Below are 18,250 nucleotides of genomic sequence, written 5' to 3'. Positions count from 1 at the left end.
AAATTTGCAAATCGCTTTCTATCCAAAGAAAGTAGAATTGTGGTAATATATAAAATGCCATTTAAATCAAGGTTATTAAAATAAGGTCAGAAATAGAGCATTAGAGTATTATTTAAAAAAAATGTTTCATAACAATTTCATCATTAAAAAATCAAGTTGATCTTGGATCAAAGTAAATGAGATTTTAACTGAAAACAAACTGTTTAAATATTCACAATATTAAAAAGCTGCAACGACACTTGAATTTTTACACACAACTTTATTTGTTGGCCACGAATACAACAGATGCAACATTTTCATCATAATCCAACTTTTGCTCAGATTGTTCATGTTGGTCACTTACTTTAAAAACTCAAATGTTTGCCTGTTTATTTTCACCTTTTATTAAACTAACGCTACGAAACACGAGATGAGGTTGGATAAGAACTTGTTAAAAAGCTCATTAAGCGCCGTTGAGGCTCTTTGGCGCCCCCTGGCGCCCCCCATGTCTGATTTACAGCGACATCTTCTCGGACTCTGCGGCGGCGGCGGCGTTGTCGACCCCTGCGGCCATCACGGCGAAGAAGACGTTGGGGAAGAAAGAGCGGGCGTAGATGGCGGCTTTGGGCAGCGACGGCGCGACGACCACCTCCTTCCTCCGGCTGTTCAGCGTCTTCAGGATCTCGGCCGTCGCCTCGTCCGGAGAAACTCCGCGGCGCCTCTGGGTGTAGAAAACTGCCCCGGCGGGAAGACGGAGGTGAAGCGACGGCGCGGAAAACCAGGAGCGGCAATTCGTCCGGGACTCACGTGACCAGAAGGACCTGGAGGGCGACGCCCCCTCCGTGCCGCGCGCCGCGCCGCTGATGAAGGTGTGCTGGATGGTGCTGACGGAGATGCCGTACTCCTCCACCTCGGCCCGCAGGCAGTCGAAGAACGCCTGGACCGCGTGTTTGGACGCCGCGTCTGCAACAGCCCATCAACACAGCGCCCTCTGGTGGGTTAATATACACATTACATCAACGCAGCGCCCTCTGGTGGGTTAATATACACATTACATCAACGCAGCGCCCTCTGGTGGGTTAATATACACATTACATCAACACAGCGCCCTCTGGTGGGTTAATATACACATTACATCAACACAGCGCCCTCTGGTGGGTTAATATACACATTACATCAACACAGCGCCCTCTGGTGGGTTAATATACACATTACATCAACACAGCGCCCTCTGGTGGGTTAATATACACATTACATCAACACAGCGCCCTCTGGTGGGTTAATATACACATTACATCAACACAGCGCCCTCTGGTGGGTTAATATACACATTACATCAACACAGCGCCCTCTGGTGGGTTAATATACACATTACATCAACGCAGCGCCCTCTAGTGGGTTAATATACACATTACATCAACACAGCGCCCTCTGGTGGTCAGTTTGATATCCACAGGAGTAACTGAATCACAAAGTGGATTAAAAAAGAAATGATGAGTATGTTTGAATTTGAGTTTGTTTTAAAGTGACACACGTCAAACTTTGGCCTCGTTCTCAACAGTTCAAATGAAAATGTGTAATTTTAGAAAAAGAAAACACAAAAACGATGCGTTTTCACTTGAAATGTTGTTGCATCAACAACCTTAATGTCAACATGCTTCCACTTCCCGCCTGGATACAGAGGAAAAGTACATTTACTGACCTCTAGTGGCCAAAGTGAGTATGACATGCGACAGACGTCAGACGTCACCGTTCGCTGGTTCCTCAGTTCGACATGAATCTGAACACATTGTGACTGAAAAGCGTTGCTCCTGGTCTGAGAAGCAGAGGGACGGAGACGCAGCGAAGCTCAGACCAGGTGAACGGCGACACTTGGACTGACATGAGGTGCGAAACGGGACGGCGAGTTTCCCCTGGACGCTGGTGACCAGCAGCAGATGGCCGCTCCTCCGGGACATCATGGAGGGCAGGACGCCTGGAACACATGCAGCCAGGGGGAGAACAGGTTACTAGCTACTACTTTCAAAAGTAACTCAGTTACTGTGACGCCTTGCTTGATAACACGTTGGTCCCAATACTGGTGAGAACAGGCCTCCACGCCTGGCCACGCCCCCTCCCCCCTCCCACCCCAGCCACACCCCCTCCGACACTGGACCACGCCCCCACCTGACCACGCCCCATCCCAGGCCCGGCCACACCCCCTCCCACACCAGGCCACGCCCCCTGCAGCGCCCCCACCTTTCGCCAGCGTCACCGGGCCGAAGTAGTTGTTGTCCATCAGCAGGCGGTCCAGCTCCAGGGACAGACTCTGGGCCGGCGCCCGGACCTTCACGCTGCCGTTGAAGACCAGGACGTCCAGGCAGCCGTAGCAGTCCAGGATCTCGGCCACGGCGTCCGGCAGGCCGTCCGGGTCCCCGAAGTCCAGCGGCACCAGCTTGGGGGGAAACGTCTGCGGAGGAGGGACAGGACTGTGCTGGGTGTCCCACACCGGGTCCAGGGGGACCGGGTCCAGGGGGACCAGCTCACCGCCGTGGGGTCGGAGGCCCCGCCCAGCTCCGCCCCCAGCTCCTCCAGCTTCTCCCAGCTCCTCCCACACAGGATCAGCCGGGCGCCGCCTCTATGGAACGTTCTGGAACATTCTGAGCAGACAGGAAGTGAAAATCAATATTAATACTTTGGACTAATTCATTCTCAATATTCATACTTTGGACTAATTCATTCTCAATATTAATACTTTGGACTAATTCATTCTCAATATTCATACTTTGGACTAATTCATTCTCAATATTCATACTTTGGACTAATTCATTCTCAATATTCATACTTTGGACTAATTCATTCTCAATATTCATACTTTGGACTAATTCATTCTCAATATTAATACTTTGGACTAATTCATTCTCAATATTCATACTTTGGACTAATTCATTCTCAATATTCATACTTTGGACTAATTCATTCTCAATATTAATACTTTGGACTAATTCATTCTCAATATACATACTTTGGACTAATTCATTCTCAATATTCATACTTTGGACTAATTCATTCTCAATATTCATACTTTGGACTAATTCATTCTCAATATTCATACTTTGGACTAATTCATTCTCAATATTAATACTTTGGACTAATTCATTCTCAATATTCATACTTTGGACTAATTCATTCTCAATATTCATACTTTGGACTAATTCATTCTCAATATTAATACTTTGGACTAATTCATTCTCAATATACATACTTTGGACTAATTCATTCTCAATATTCATACTTTGGACTAATTCATTCTCAATATTCATACTTTGGACTAATTCATTCTCAATATTAATACTTTGGATTAATTCATTCCTCTAGTTGACATTTTGTTTTCAATGCAACACAAAGATCCACTTCCTCAATAGAAACTTTCATTCATGAACAAAACTACCAAATGTCAAACAACACAAAGTGACATGAATATCAAATATATCAACTAATACTTTGAAGTCACATTTTTTTATAAATGATGGCTTCTACAATATTTTTCAAATATTGTAATTTGAGACAGCAGAGCCAAATGAAATCAATCAGAAGACTTGAAAAAAGAAAATCTAAATCCAATGAAGCTGTTTTGAAGATTTTTATTTTTTTAAGTCTTCAAACAAAAACAAAAGATGATGAATATTAAATGGTGAAACAAGTCCAGTACATAAAGACCCAGGTTCTTACCCCTCCCCCCCAGACCCAGGTTCTTACCCCTCCCCAGACCCCCCCCAGACCCTGGTTCTTACCCAGACCCTGGTTCTTACCCCTCCCCAGACCCCCCCCAGACCCTGGTTCTTACCCAGACCCTGGTTCTTACCCCTCCCCCCCAGACCCAGGTTCTTACCCCTCCCCAGACCCCCCCCAGACCCTGGTTCTTACCCAGACCCTGGTTCTTACCCCTCCCCAGACCCCCCCCAGACCCTGGTTCTTACCCAGACCCTGGTTCTTACCCCTCCCCAGACCCCCCCCCAGACCCTGGTTCTTACCCCTCCCCCCCCAGACCCAGGTTCTTACCCAGACCCTGGTTCTTACCCCTCCCCAGACCCCCCCCCCCCAGACCCTGGTTCTTACCCCTCCCCCCCCAGACCCAGGTTCTTACCCCTCCCCAGACCCTGGTTCTTACCCAGACCCTGGTTTTTACCCCTCCCCAGACCCCCCCCAGACCCTGGTTCTTACCCAGACCCTGGTTCTTACCCCTCCCCTCCAGACCCTGGTTCTTACCACTCCCCCCCAGACCCAGGTTCTTACCCCTCCCCAGACCCCCCCCAGACCCAGGTTCTTACCCCTCCCCCCCAGACCCAGGTTCTTACCCCTCCCCCCCCAGACCCAGGTTCTTACCCTTCCCCCTCAGACCCAGGTTCTTACCCCTCCCCCCCCAGACCCAGGTTCTTACCCCTCCCCAGACCCCCCCCAGACCCAGGTTCTTACCCCTCCCCCCCAGACCCAGGTTCTTACCCCTCCCCAGGCCCGACAAGGCATCTGTGATCAGCACCACCTTGTTCCTGACGCAGGTTTTGGACCAGAGCCCGACGAGGAGGCCGTGCAGGTAGAAGAAGCCGGCAGTGAGGAGGACCACGCAGGGTACCAGGAGGACCGAGGTGGTCCAGGTGGTCCAGGTGGACTCCATGTTCTGCAGGACCAACCACAGTGAGCTCAGCGGCGCCCCCTTTCCTTCATTCCTCAATAGAAACATGCTGGTGAACCAGACGAGTCACGTCTGGACAAAACCCCTCAAACGGCGCCGGCGGGGTTTTGTGATGAAACACTGAAATGTGATGAGGGATGACGCTGCGGCGGCCATCTTGTTTTAGCGCCGGCCCTGAGGTTAGCGTCCCGGTTCTCGTGTTTTCCGACTGAAAACACAGTTTATGGGTGGAGGATGAGCGAGGCGGGGATGAGGTGTGACGGTCGTTCTGATCGACGGCCGATCGAGGCGTCTCGTACCCTGAGGCTCTCCGGCGCCGTAACGTTCGGCTCCGCCTCACTTCCTACCAGCATTGTGTCAAAATATCACACTGATTTTATACGATTCTGCAACACAAACAAAGACATTTTAACCAGGAGCAGCTGAAATAAAACAACTGAAGTCAAATGGAATCTGGAGGTCAGAACGTCCAAACCTTTTTAAACTCTTACATTTTATGTGCTTTTATTGTGAAAGCTAAAACTGTGCAGGAATTATTCATTCAGAAAGCAGAAAGAAAGAAAAACGACATGATGTGAAAGACGTATAAAACTAGAGCTACACTCGGTAGAACGCACACTTTCACTGACGCCGTTTCCGGAACCCAGTTAGCATTACTAGCATGATAGCATGGTAGCCGTCGGCTCAGGTCAGTACTAGCTAGCGAGGTCAGGTAGCTGCTGTGTGGAACACTGAGCGTCTCCATGGCAACAGACGCTGATCTCCTTTGTATTTTTTGCAGTCTCTTGGGGTTTATGAAGAAATGGTTCGTCATTCACGAACTCGTCAACGGAACCTTTGATGATTTCTAGAGCTTTTTGTGAAAAGTTGGTCAAATACTGTACAGACATACAAACACAATAAGTAAATCCCACAGACAATAACATGACCTACAAACACAAAGGAGTCTGTGAGCTCTGAGGCGGTGCAGGTCCAGGTGAACCAGGTCCAGGTGAACCAGGTCCAGGTGAACCAGGACCAGGTGAACCAGGTCCAGCTGGTTCAGCAGGAACACAAACATTAAGGTCAAACAAACAGAGTCTAAACATTGAAAAGAGAAAACGAGACACAAACCAACTTCAATCCGTTCAGACAAAAAGCTACAAAGAGACGAGACGTTTAGCGTCGTTTGTGGGACGACGATCCTGACCCCCCAGACCCCCCAGACCCCCCTCGGGGTGGTTCTGGACCAGACCCCCCAGACCCCCCTCGGGGTGGTTCTGGACCAGACCCCCCAGACCCCCCTCGGGGTGGTTCTGGACCAGAACCAGGTTTTCTGATTGTAAAAGCGACTCACATTCTGAGAGGACCTTTGGTTGCTGCTGGTCCCGGACGTCTAAATATAAACTCCACTTTAAATAGACGCCGCCGTTCAAAGACTCAATGTCAATGAAAGAGGACCTGGTTCTTCCTGAACCTGGTTCTTCCTGGACCTGGTTCTTCCTGGACCTGGTTCCCCAGACAAACGGTTTCCGTGGTTCCTGAGTCTCCAGTTCAGACCCCAGAGCCTCCCGGTGCTCTTTGTCTTCTTCCACTGAATCGCTCCGGTCTGGAAAACTGCCTGACCTCTGGAGCGCCGCTACTCACTGCTGCTGGGCCCTGGTCTGTGTCGGCCCCCCCTCTCTGGGCCCTGGTCTGTGTCGGCCCCCCCCTCTCTGGGCCCTGGTCTGTGTCGGCCCCCCCCTCTCTGGGCCCTGGTCTGTGTCGCCCCCCCCTCTCTGGGCCCTGGTCTGTGTCGGCCCCTCCTCTCAGGGTCTGCAATACTTTGGGATTTGAGCTCTTTTAATAGCAGCAACAGCTGAGTCAGCGAGTCTCCATGTGTTTAAAATGACATGGGGGGGGGAGGAGGTGGGGGGGTAGGAGGGGGGCGGGGGGGGTCAGGTTGGTCAGCATGAGGGGCCTCTTTCAGCTGCTGCTAGGGGGCGCTGTCGCCCAGACAAACACTGACCAGAGAGGACGTGAAGAAGAAATGAGGCCCATCGATTGGTCCAGACCGAAGCAAGTCCCGCCTCTTGAGCCCGTGGTGGCTAGGCTAGTCAGCTAGTTAGCTCTTGGCTAATGGGAGCTACAAACAACCGCGATATGAAGTCTTCAGACCAGATCTCCATGAGTTTTCTTCTCTTCTTCCTCTCTACTTCCTCTCTACTTCCTCCTCTCTTCTTCCTCTCTACTTCCTCCTCTCTACTTCCTCTCTACTTCCTCCTCTCTTCTTCCTCTCTACTTCCTCCTCTCTTCTTCCTCTCTACTTCCTCTCTACTTCCTCCTCTCTTCTTCCTCTCTTCTTCCTCTCTACTTCCTCTCTACTTCCTCCTCTCTTCTTCCTCTCTACTTCCTCCTCTCTTCTTCCTCTACTTCCTCCTCTCTTCTTCCTCTCTACGTCCTCTCTACTTCCTCCTCTCTTCTTCCTCTCTACTTCCTCCTCTCTTCTTCCTCTCTTCTTCCTCTACTTCCTCCTCTCTTCTTCCTCTCTACGTCCTCTCTACTTCCTCCTCTCTTCTTCCTCTCTACTTCCTCCTCTCTTCTTCCTCTCTACTTCCTCCTCTCTTCTTCCTCTCTTCTTCCTCTACTTCCTCCTCTCTTCTTCCTCTCTACGTCCTCTCTACTTCCTCCTCTCTTCTTCCTCTCTACTTCCTCCTCTCTTCTTCCTCTCTTCTTCCTCTCTACTTCCTCTCTACTTCCTCCTCTCTTCTTCCTCTCTACTTCCTCCTCTCTTCTTCCTCTACTTCCTCCTCTCTTCTTCCTCTCTTCTTCCTCTCTACTTCCTCCTCCCTTCTTCCTCTCTACTTCCTCCTCTCTTCCTCTCTACTTCCTCCTCCCTTCTTCCTCTCTTCTCCCTCCTCTCTTCTTCCTCTCTTCTTCCTCCTCTCTACTTCCTCTCTACTTCCTCCTCCCTTCTTCCTCTCTTCTTCCTCCTCCCTTCTTCCTCTCTACTTCCTCTCTACTTCCTCCTCCCTTCTTCCTCTCTTCTTCCTCCCTTCTTCCTCTCTACTTCCTCTCTACTTCCTCCTCCCTTCTTCCTCTCTACTTCCTCTCTATTTCCTCCTCTCTTCTTCCTCTCTACTTCCTCCTCTCTTCCTCTCTACTTCCCCCTCTCTTCCTCTCTACTTCCCCCTCTCTTCCTCTCTACTTCCTCCTCTCTTCCTCTCTTGGTTGAAGTGTTCAGAAAGGAGCATCAGACGGTGACGTGTTGTGTGAAATGATGGAAACTGAGAATTAGTGGGAAAAGTCTGTTTACAAAAAGCTTTTTTTGCACGTCATTATTTAATTAATTAGATTAATGTTTGTTTTGTAATATTTGTTGAATACATTGTCTGAATATTAAATTATTTGATGTTTGTTTGTTTGTTTGTTTGAATTGCAGTAAGACTTCATTATGAAGCGTCACCGGATGTGGTGCGTTCACGCGTTCGGGGTTTTGCAGTGATTCTGCGATTCTGTCACAGCGGACCGCTCGGCTCTTCTCCCCCCGCAGACGGGGCTCCTCCGCCCGGCTCCCTGCCTCCACCCTCCGCTGGCATGTCGGACTTCGAGGAGTTTGAGAAGCAGCTGAGCGAGAACCGGCAAGGTGAGTCCCCGGTGCGCCGGTGGTCCGGGGCTCCGAGGGTTCCCCTCCGCTGCGGGCTCTCCGTTCGCCTCCGCCGGAGGATTTTATGAATGAATCCGACGAGCTGACGATGTTTTCAGATCCGCTTTACTTCCAAGTGACGCGGCGGGGTTTTTTTGTGCATCATGTTTGGAGCAAACGGCGCTGAGCTCCATCACCGGCCTCGTGAAGTTCAGATTTCCACGCGTCCCTGAACGCATCCTGGAAGCGGCCCGATGACAGTCTCCTGTGAGGCCGCGAGCCGCCAGACTCCGTTCAAAATACGCACAATTTAACAAATATCAGCCTCTACTGGCAACATTCTGAATCATTCAATAATTAATGAGACATTTATTTATCCTCCAGTATCCGCTTTTCACGTCGGCATCCATCATTAAAGCATGGTCAACACAATATTGATCAGTTTTCTGACTTTATTGAACCATTAACCTCGTTTAAAGTTTCACTAAAGTCTGAAAAGGAAATACTTAAAAAAAAAAAATTAAGATTAGGAATATGTATTATTTAAATTATCCATATAGATTATTAGAAGCATATAAAACACATTATTATTATTATTATTATTATTATTATTATTATAATCACTGTTGTTGTTATTTTTATTAAGTCATTCAAACTTTCATGAACTAAATTGTTATTCATTTTATTGCATTCCATCAACCTATTTGTTTATTGAAACCAGTGTCAATAATAATGTATTTGATTCACAATCATTTAATATAATTTATAACAACCTTTATTTTATTGTAAGAAAACTATATTTTCATATACTGTTGGACAGTTCATAATTATAATAATGGTGATATATATATATATATATATATATATATTCATTTCATTTCATTGAATTCTTTTCACAGTCATAATAATAATTGAAATCTTAAATCAAATCCAATTAAAATACCTAAATCTAACTGTTTATTGGTTCAATGTTCTCACATTGGAGTTGAATAGAAAAGACATTTCCGAATATATATTTATATTTTCAAATCTATTAAATGTACTCTGTACTCCATTTACTTTTTAATTTATCATATACTAAATGATATATCTTGATGATTTTTTGTATGACTCCTATGACTACAATAGTTTGTCAAAGCAATTAAATATAACTAGATGCTCCTTTCAGTTATTTCTACATGAGAATTTGCCAAAGGACGAAGGTCACCAGCCATGATATTCTGAATTTAATGTGTTAGTTTCCTCATCAGACGTCTGAAGTTGCAGCCGAGGTTTTCTTTCCCCCACAATGCATCCTGGCAGTGGTCATAATGTTCTGGCCGAGGCTGTATTGACTAGGTACAAATGGAGGCGTTTTGTTCCTTGGCAGAACGAGAACCAGAACCAGAACCAGAACCAGAACGAGAACCAGAACCAGAACCAGAACCAGAACCAGAACCAGAACGAGAACGAGAACGGCACAAGAAGAGGAGTCGCAGTGTGTCTGCCGGCCGAGTCCACAAGCATCGCAGCTGGAGCAAAGACCGGAGCAGCCGGGACCACCAGAGCCGGGACCGCCAGAGCCGGGACCGCCAGAGCCGGGACCGCCAGAGCAGGGACCGCCAGAGTAGGGACCGCCAGAGCCGGGACCGCCAGAGCAGGGACCGCCAGAGCAGGGACCGCCAGAGCAGGGACCGCCGCAGCTCGTCCCGGGACCACAAGAAGCACAGGTCATTGAGGAAGTGTGATCCTAGGAGCTCTGTTGCCGGGGGCTTTAGGCCCCCGGTAGGGTCCCCCAAGACAAGCAGGTCGGAGGTGACGAGTCCGACTAAAAGCACTTCAAAGAGCCTTGTGAACAAAGAACCAAGGAGTAGAGTGATGTTGCCCGATGAGGTGCGGTCGGGCCCCCCCCCTGGAGGCAGGCCTGGGGTTTGGGCTCGTTTGCGAGCGCCTGGTGGCCGAGCTGTTGCCCGCGGGACCCGGCCGGGCTCAGCCCGAAGGGACAAGGCGGGCCCCTCTTCCTCCTGTGAGCCCACCACCCACCGAGGCTACCGTAGGGGGCGGGTGCAGTGTGGATTGGGTGGCAGTCGACGACCCCATCCCTGGAGGTTGAGACATACCGTCTAGATGTATAGCTTGGTCTCCCAAACATGTCATGAGGAACAATGTGGTTTTGGTCCTGGTGGTGGCTCACTGGACCAGGTCTATACCCTCCACCAGGAGCTCCAGGGTTCATGGGAGTTCACCCAACCAGTCCACATGTGTTTTGTGGATCTGGAGAAGGTGTTGGACCTCGTCCCTCAACACGTCCTGTGGGGGGGTGCTCCGGGAGTATGGAGTCCGGGGCCCTTTGTTCAGGGCTGTCTGGTCCCTGTAGGCCCGGAGCAGGAGTCTGGTTCACATTGCCGGCAGTAAGTCAGACCTGATCCCAGAGCAGGTGGTCCTCCAGCAGGACTGTCCTCTGTCACCGGTTCTGTCCTTTACCTACATGGACAGAATCTCTAGGCACAGCCGGGGCCGGAGGGGGTCCAGTTTGGGGACCGGAGGGGGTCCAGTTTGGGGACCACAAGATCTCATCTCTGCTATTTGCGGATGATGTGGTTCTGTTGGCCCCATCAAGCCTGGATCTCCAGCGTGCACTGACATGGTTCTCAGCCGAGTGTGAAGCACCTGGGATGAGGATCAGCACCTCTAAATCCCAGGCCATGGTTCTCCACCAGAACAAGGTGTCTTGCCCCCTCCAGGTCGGTGGAGTGCCCTTGTCCCAGGTGGAGGAGTTCCAGTATCTCGGGGTCTTGTTCAGTGGGGGGAAGATGGAGCGTGAGATCGACAGGCGGATCGGTGCAGCGTCTGCAGTTATGTGGTCGTTGTATCGGTCCGTCGTGGTGAAGAAGGAGCTGAGCCAAAAGACCAAGCTCTGGATTTACCGGTCGATCTTCGTTCCCACCCTCACCTGTTCCTACCCTCACCTGTACCTACCCTCACCTGTTACTACCCTCACCTGTACCTACCCTCACCTGTTCCCACCCTCACCTGTTACTACCCTCACCTGTTACTACCCTCACCTGTTACTACCCTCACCTGTTCCTACCCTCACCTGTTACTACCCTCACCTGTTCCTACCCTCACCTGTACCTACCCTCACCTGTTACTACCCTCACCTGTTACTACCCTCACCTGTTACTACCCTCACCTGTTCCTACCCTCACCTGTTACTACCCTCACCTGTTACTACCCTCACCTGTTCCTACCCTCACCTGTTACTACCCTCACCTGTTCCTACCCTCACCTGTACCTACCCTCACCTGTTACTACCCTCACCTGTTCCTACCCTCACCTGTTACTACCCTCACCTGTTCCTACCCTCACCTGTACCTACCCTCACCTGTTCCTACCCTCACCTGTTCCTACCCTCACCTGTTCCTACCCTCACCTGTTCCTACCCTCACCTGTTCCTACCCTCACCTGTTCCTACCCTCACCTGTTACTACCCTCACCTGTTCCTACCCTCACCTGTTCCTACCCTCACCTGTTAATACCCTCACCTGTTAATACCCTCACCTGTTCCTACCCTCACCTGTTCCTACCCTCACCTGTTCCTACCCTCACCTGTTACTACCCTCACCTGTTCCTACCCTCACCTGTTCCTACCCTCACCTGTTCCTACCCTCACCTATGGTCATGAACTATGGGTCATGACCAAAAGAACGAGATCCCGGATACAAGCGGCTGAAATGAGCTTCCTCCGTAGGGTGGCTGGGCGTACCCTTAGAGATAGGGGGAGGAGCTCAGTCACCCTTAGAGATAGGGGGAGGAGCTCAGTCACCCTTAGAGATAGGGGGAGGCGCTCAGTCACCTAGAACAAGGTAGAGCCGTGGTCCTAGGACAAGGTAGAGCCGTGGTCCTAGGACAAGGTAGAGCCGTGGTCCTAGAACCAGGAGGATATTAGTGATTCTTCACTTCACATACTGAAACTTAACACCACGAGTGTGTGTGTGTGTGTGTGTGTGTGTGTGTGTGTGTGTGTGTGTGTGTGTGTGTGTGTGTGTGTGTGTGGCCACAAATAGAAGTGACTGCAGCTCCTGGTCAGGAGTCTGACAGGCAGGAGGCGCTGGCGCTCTGAGCAGCAGTGGAACCTGAGACCAGACCAGCTTCAGTTCCTCATGAGTATTTAGGTCACGAGCAAACTGGGGGGGTCAGTGAATAGATAAAAACCTGAACCCGAACGGGGGGGGGGGGGGGGTCAGTGAATAGATAAAAACCTGAACCCGAACGGGGGGGGGGGGGGGGGTCAGTGAATAGATAAAAACCTGAACCCGAACGGGGGGGGGGGGGGGGTCAGTGAATAGATAAAAACCTGAACCCGAACGGGGGGGGGGGGGGGGGGTCAGTGAATAGATAAAAACCTGAACCCGAACGGGGGGGGGGGGGGGTCAGTGAATAGATAAAAACCTGAACCCGAACGGGGGGGGGGGGGGGGGGGGGGTCAGTGAATAGATAAAAACCTGAACCCGAACGGGGGGGGGGGGGGGTCAGTGAATAGATAAAAACCTGAACCCGAACGGGGGGGGGGGGGGGGGGGTCAGTGAATAGATAAAAACCTGAACCCAAACAGGGGGGGGGGGGGGGTCAGTGAATAGATAAAAACCTGAACCCTCACAGTAAAAATAGGACACAAGTTAACCCCAACCCCCCCGCCTGACGGGACCCCCCTGGCTGACGGACCCCCTGCTGATACTTTACTGTGTCCAACTAACTTCTGACCAAGTGTCATTGACATCTGATGATCAGAACAACTTTCATACCAGCAGAGTCTTCAGGCGTCCTGGACGTCGTCTTCAGGCGTCCTGGACGTCGTCTTCAGGTCAAACGATTGACAACATTTTGTCAACAATGTCAGTGCAGCAGGGGCCACGGGGGGGGGGGGGGGGCGCAACTGGAGGCACACACACACACAGTGTCTGTTTCCTGATGAGTGTGAGGGGATTCCTGCAGTGAGCTCATGGGGTTGAAATAGCAGAGAGGCGTGGGGGGGTATGGGGGGGGGGTATGGGGGGGTTTATAAGTGGCACGGCAAGGACTCTCAGCCACAGACAAAGTGAGGAAGGCTTCCAGCGTCGTGCGGTAGCGTGCGGTAGCGTGATGTCACAGCGAGGTCTGGCCCGTCTGCTGGGAGACGATCCCTTCTTCGGTGGCGAGCAGCCGTCATGGCCGCCGCGCCGCCCGCCCGCCTCCTCGCTGCTGCAGGACTTCTTCCGGTGCAGGGCCGCGTTGGCCGACAGGCTCCTGGGGGAGCTGCAGCGCGGACCCCCCCTGCTCCGGCCCCCCCGGCTCCGGCCCCCCCGGCTCCGGCCCCTGGGCCCCTCCCTGCTGGCCAGGTGGGTGTTTGTGTGCATCCTGGGCCTGAAGTGTGTGTTTGTGCTTCTGACCTCCTGTTGGCTGCTTCCAGGCTGAGCGGCGACGCCGAGCGGCAGGTGGAGGCTCCGGGGGCCCGGCTCCGCCCACAACACCCGGCGCCGCCCCCGAGCAGCCACAGCGACCTCCTGGTGACCCTGGACGCTCGCGGCTACGCTCCCAGTGACATCACAGTCAAGCTGGAGGGCCGCAGGCTGGCGGTGGTGGCCGTGAAGCAGGCCGGCGCCTCCTGCTCCTCCTCCTCCTCCTGCTCCTCCTCCTGCTCCTGCTCCTCCTCCTCCTGCTCCTCCTCCTGCTCCTCCTCCTGCTCCTCACCCCAGATGGGCTTCCAGCAGAACCTGGACCTCCCGGCCCACCTGGACCTGTCGGGTCTCTCCTGCTCCCTGATGGACGATGGACAGCTGCAGATCTTCGCCCCGGCGCCTCCCCTCCGGTTCAGGACGTCCCTGGAGGTCCTGGTCCACCGGGACCCGGAGGACCAGGCTCAGTCTGACTGAAGGAACCGACGCCACCACCCTCCACGAACAGACGTTGACTTTCCAGTGTTCTGTTGGAATGTAGAGGGGAAGGGAAGCGACTGGCTGCAGGGTCTTTCTGGCCACACGGGGGCGCCAGTGACCCGCCGACGACAGGAAGTGCTGCAGGAGACTGGATCGGCCCCTCGGGAGCCTGAACCGGTACCTTAAACGGTTCCGCTGACATTGGTGTTCCCGGGGTGAAGTGATTATCTGGAGCCGCTGGAAGCAAGTGACAATCAAAAGCAGCACATTAATGTTTGATGAGTCCGGCGTCGAGGGGCTGAGGACGGGTGGAGCAGGACCAGAGCTCCGGGTGGAGGAGGCTGCTGAGGCTCCTGATGGCGGGTGGAGCAGGACCAGAGCTCCGGGTGGAGGAGGCTGCTGAGGCTCCTGATGGCGGATGGAGCAGGACCAGAGCTCCGGGTGGAGGAGGCTGCTGAGGCTCCTGATGGCGGGTGGAGCAGGACCAGAGCTCCGGGTGGAGGAGGCTGCTGAGGCTCCTGATGGTGGGTGGAGCAGGACCAGAGCTCCGGGTGGAGGAGGCTGCTGAGGCTCCTGATGGCGGGTGGAGCAGGACCAGAGCTCCGGGTGGAGGAGGCTGCTGAGGCTCCTGATGGCGGGTGGAGCAGGACCAGAGCTCCGGGTGGAGGAGGCTGCTGAGGCTCCTGATGGTGGGTGGAGCAGGACCAGAGCTCCGGGTGGAGGAGGCTGCTGAGGCTCCTGATGGCGGGTGGAGCAGGACCAGAGCTCCGGGTGGAGGAGGCTGCTGAGGCTCCTGATGGCGGGTGGAGCAGGACCAGAGCTCCGGGTGGAGGAGGCTGCTGAGGCTCCACTCACAAAACTCCTCATTGGAGTTACAGAGAATTATTGTCAGACTGCAGGAGCTGAAGCTTCGGATGTGACGTGTCTTCAAAGTGTTGAAAACTCCAACCTCTTCACCGAGGAGGAGCAGAGGAACCCTGGACCTCCAGGAACCCCGGACCACCAGGAACCCCGGACCTCCAGGAACCCCGGACCTCCAGGAACCCCGGACCTCCAGGAACCCCGGACCTCCAGGAACCCCGGACCTCCAGGAACCCCGGACCACCAGGAACCCCGGACCTCCAGGAACCCCGGACCACCAGGAACCCCGGACCACCAGGAACCCCGGACCTCCAGGAACCCCGGACCACCAGGAACCCCGGACCTCCAGGAACCCCGGACCACCAGGAACCCCGGACCTCCTGCAGACTGAAGCAGGCTGGTATCCAGAACCTCCATGCAGGGTTCAGGTTCTCCTGCAGAGCCACAGACACACCCGGCTTCTTCGTCATCGTCACACTGTCGCCCGACCACCATATCCGGGCTCAGAAGAGCAGTTGTCATGGCAACAACAATAGAAATACACCCGGACCACGATGTACGTTACAAACATATCAGATGTCTGAGACTTTAATAGAGTCGAGATCTTCTTCTGTCACAAGCTTTAATAGAACCTCTTTAGTTTAGAACCTGGTTCTTTCTGGAGCAACAGACCCCAAACATTCACCACACACACACACACACACACACACACACACACACACACACACACACACACACACACACACACACACACACACACACACACACACACACACACACACTAACAGGGTCCATTAGAGTGACATGTTCTTTACGCTGAGCAACGTGATTATCAGGGACGTCTGGCTGTCACTCTTTCATTAAACATCACAATCTGTGTGTGTGTGTGTGTGTGTGTGTGTGTGTGTGTGTGTGTGCGTGCGTGCGTGTGTGTGTGTGTGTGTGTGTGTGTGTGTGTGTGTGTGTGTGTGTGTGTGTGTGTGTGTGTGTGTGTGTATGTGTGTCGTGGTGACAGGCAGTGACAGGCAGAAGGCTGAGTTTTATCATCAGCAGTTAAATGTTTCATGCCACTCTTCTGTTCTAACCTTTACTGGCTGCTGTTGATACAATCTCACACACACACACACACACACACACACACACACACACACACACACACACACACACACACACACACACACACACACACACACACACCCAGGACAAGCTATTAGCGGCGCTGCTGCTCGGGGAGTTGGTTTGGTTTCATGGATTGTGCTGGAGGGCCTGAGACTCCGACTGGAGGATGAAAGTGGAGAAAATCTCACACAGCTTTAGTTTCCTGGAGCTTTTAATTCCCTTAATGAGGAAAACTTCAACCTTCATTTCTCAGCTTCCTGTTTCTCTTGCTGCAAGAAGCAGCTGAGATATTAAAAGCTGCTAATTGAAGTGCTCCGGTGTAATCTATCTCCATCTATGTGTTATTCGTTCGTCACCAGCAGAGGAATAATCACATCAGCTGGATTTCGTGCTGCAGAGGAATGAATTCACGTGTTGGTGTGAGTTCGTCCTGCTGCAGTCGCTCCGTAATGAAAGTAGAGACGAGTCGCTTCATACATGAACATTTGTTTTCATTAGCAATCGTTCTTGATATTATGATGATTAGATTAACTCACTGCTATTAAAAGTTAATTCAGATAATCATTATCTTTGTGTGGTTTTATTCCCAATCGCAGTCCAGCGTCTTTCATCTGTATTGATCCCTTTGATCCCTTTGAACTTTTGCACATTTTGTTTAGATTAGATTAGTTTAGTTTAGTTTACATTACTTTAGATTAGTTTAGATTAGATTAGTTTAGTTTAGATTAGATTAGTTTAGTTTAGATTAGATTAGTTTAGTTTACATTCGATTACATTAGATTAGTTTAGTTTAGTTTAGTTTAGTTTAGATTAGTTTACATTACTTTAGATTAGATTAGATTAGATTAGATTAGATTAGTTTAGATTAGATTAGATTAGATCAGAACATCCAGCAGGGTTCTGGTCCACCAGGTCCTGTAGTCACGGTGACACCTGGTCCCCGGCGGCCATGTTTCAGGCCTCCGTGGACAAAACGTGACGGACGTGAGACAACGCAGCGGGACGGGATGTGCAAATGTAGCCGGTCATCGTTGCCGTGGCTCCGTTGTCATGGCTCCGTTGCCGTGGCTCCGTTGCCGTGGCTCCGTTCCAGATCTTCAAACTATACAAGCATTTCCCCGGCGGTCGCGATGCGAACAAGAAACCGTGAAGCGTTATTCGGCCGTAGCAGAACAGGCTGAACCTCACAAAACACGGCGGCACGTGATTGGCCAGGACAGAACTAGGAGGCGGTCCGAAGTGGGGCAGGAAGCTAAACAGGAAGTGACATTTGGTGCGCGTTCTGTCACGGTTGTTCCATAGTTGCTTGGCATTTTTTGATGGAGTCTGTACCCTCAGGTTGATGGAGTCTGTACCTTCAGGTTGATGGAGTCTGTACCCTCAGGTTGATGGAGAGTCTGTACCCTCAGGTTGATGGAGTCTGTACCTTCAGGTTGATGGAGTCTGTACCCTCAGGTTGATGGAGAGTCTGTACCCTCAGGTTGATGGAGTCTGTACCTTCAGGTTGATGGAGTCTGTACCCTCAGGTTGATGGAGTCTGTACCTTCAGGTTGATGGAGAGTCTGTACCCTCAGGTTGATGGAGTCTGTACCTTCAGGTTGATGGAGAGTCTGTACCCTCAGGTTGATGGAGTCTGTACCCTCAGGTTGATGGAGAGTCTGTACCCTCAGGTTGATGGAGTCTGTACCCTCAGGTTGATGGAGTCTGTACCTTCAGGTTGATGGAGTCTGTACCCTCAGGTTGATGGAGTCTGTACCTTCAGGTTGATGGAGTCTGTACCCTCAGGTTGATGGAGAGTCTGTACCCTCAGGTTGATGGAGTCTGTACCTTCAGGTTGATGGAGTCTGTACCCTCAGGTTGATGGAGTCTGTACCCTCAGGTTGATGGAGTCTGTACCTTCAGGTTGATGGAGTCTGTACCCTCAGGTTGATGGAGAGTCTGTACCCTCAGGTTGATGGAGTCTGTACCTTCAGGTTGATGGAGAGTCTGTACCCTCAGGTTGATGGAGTCTGTACCCTCAGGTTGATGGAGTCTGTACCCTCAGGTTGATGGAGAGTCTGTACCCTCAGGTTGATGGAGAGTCTGTACCCTCAGGTTGATGGAGAGTCTGTACCCTCAGGT

The 18,250-nt window shown here is 51.7% G+C and overlaps 2 protein-coding genes across 6 annotated transcripts; one reads left to right on the top strand and one right to left on the bottom strand.

The window, feature by feature from the left end:
- Positions 1-244: 244 nt before the first annotated feature.
- LOC308141127 (dehydrogenase/reductase SDR family member 7C-B-like) lies at positions 245-13,099 on the bottom strand. 5 transcript variants are annotated; one of them, XM_080511152.1, is made up of 8 exons: positions 5,988-6,334; positions 4,951-5,037; positions 4,462-4,859; positions 2,506-2,618; positions 2,218-2,428; positions 1,862-1,954; positions 787-942; positions 245-714 (listed from the first exon to the last, which is right to left on the bottom strand). In XM_080511152.1, exons 3-8 carry the CDS (start codon positions 4,697-4,699, stop codon positions 494-496), a joined length of 1,032 nt encoding a protein of 343 aa, XP_080367278.1. In that variant the 5' UTR covers positions 4,700-4,859; positions 4,951-5,037; positions 5,988-6,334; the 3' UTR covers positions 245-493. The 5 variants fall into 5 exon arrangements, with proteins under 5 accessions (XP_080367278.1, XP_080367280.1, XP_080367276.1 ...); XM_080511154.1 differs by lacking the exons at positions 4,951-5,037; positions 5,988-6,334 and adding an exon at positions 13,040-13,099 and having other exon boundaries at positions 4,462-4,636; XM_080511150.1 differs by having other exon boundaries at positions 4,462-5,037.
- Positions 13,100-13,315: 216 nt separating this feature from the next.
- hspb9 (heat shock protein, alpha-crystallin-related, 9) lies at positions 13,316-14,157 on the top strand. Its single transcript, XM_080511465.1, has 2 exons — positions 13,316-13,612; positions 13,684-14,157. The coding sequence occupies exons 1-2, from the start codon at positions 13,377-13,379 to the stop codon at positions 14,144-14,146; spliced, it is 699 nt and encodes a 232-aa protein (XP_080367591.1). The 5' UTR covers positions 13,316-13,376; the 3' UTR covers positions 14,147-14,157.
- The last annotated feature ends 4,093 nt before the right edge of the window (positions 14,158-18,250 follow it).

Source organism: Blennius ocellaris, assembly GCF_963422515.1.
Source record: "Blennius ocellaris genome assembly, chromosome: 16".
Classification (NCBI taxonomy): Eukaryota; Metazoa; Chordata; class Actinopteri; order Blenniiformes; family Blenniidae; genus Blennius; species Blennius ocellaris.
This window is presented reverse-complemented; position numbering and strand designations above follow the sequence as displayed.

Excerpts from the sequence above, each read along its gene's own strand:
- LOC308141127 (XM_080511150.1), bottom strand. The coding sequence starts at position 4,699 with ATGTTTCTATTGAGGAATGAAGGAAAGGGGGCGCCGCTGAGCTCACTG. Across the intron at positions 2,429-2,505 it reads GGGCCTCCGACCCCACGGCG|ACGTTTCCCCCCAAGCTGGT; the intron begins GTGAGCTGGTCC and ends CCTCCTCCGCAG. Across the intron at positions 943-1,861 it reads CGTCCCGTTTCGCACCTCAT|ACGCGGCGTCCAAACACGCG; the intron begins GTCAGTCCAAGT and ends GGGCTGTTGCAG.
- hspb9 (XM_080511465.1), top strand. The coding sequence starts at position 13,377 with ATGTCACAGCGAGGTCTGGCCCGTCTGCTGGGAGACGATCCCTTCTTC. Across the intron at positions 13,613-13,683 it reads GGCCCCTCCCTGCTGGCCAG|GCTGAGCGGCGACGCCGAGC; the intron begins GTGGGTGTTTGT and ends GGCTGCTTCCAG.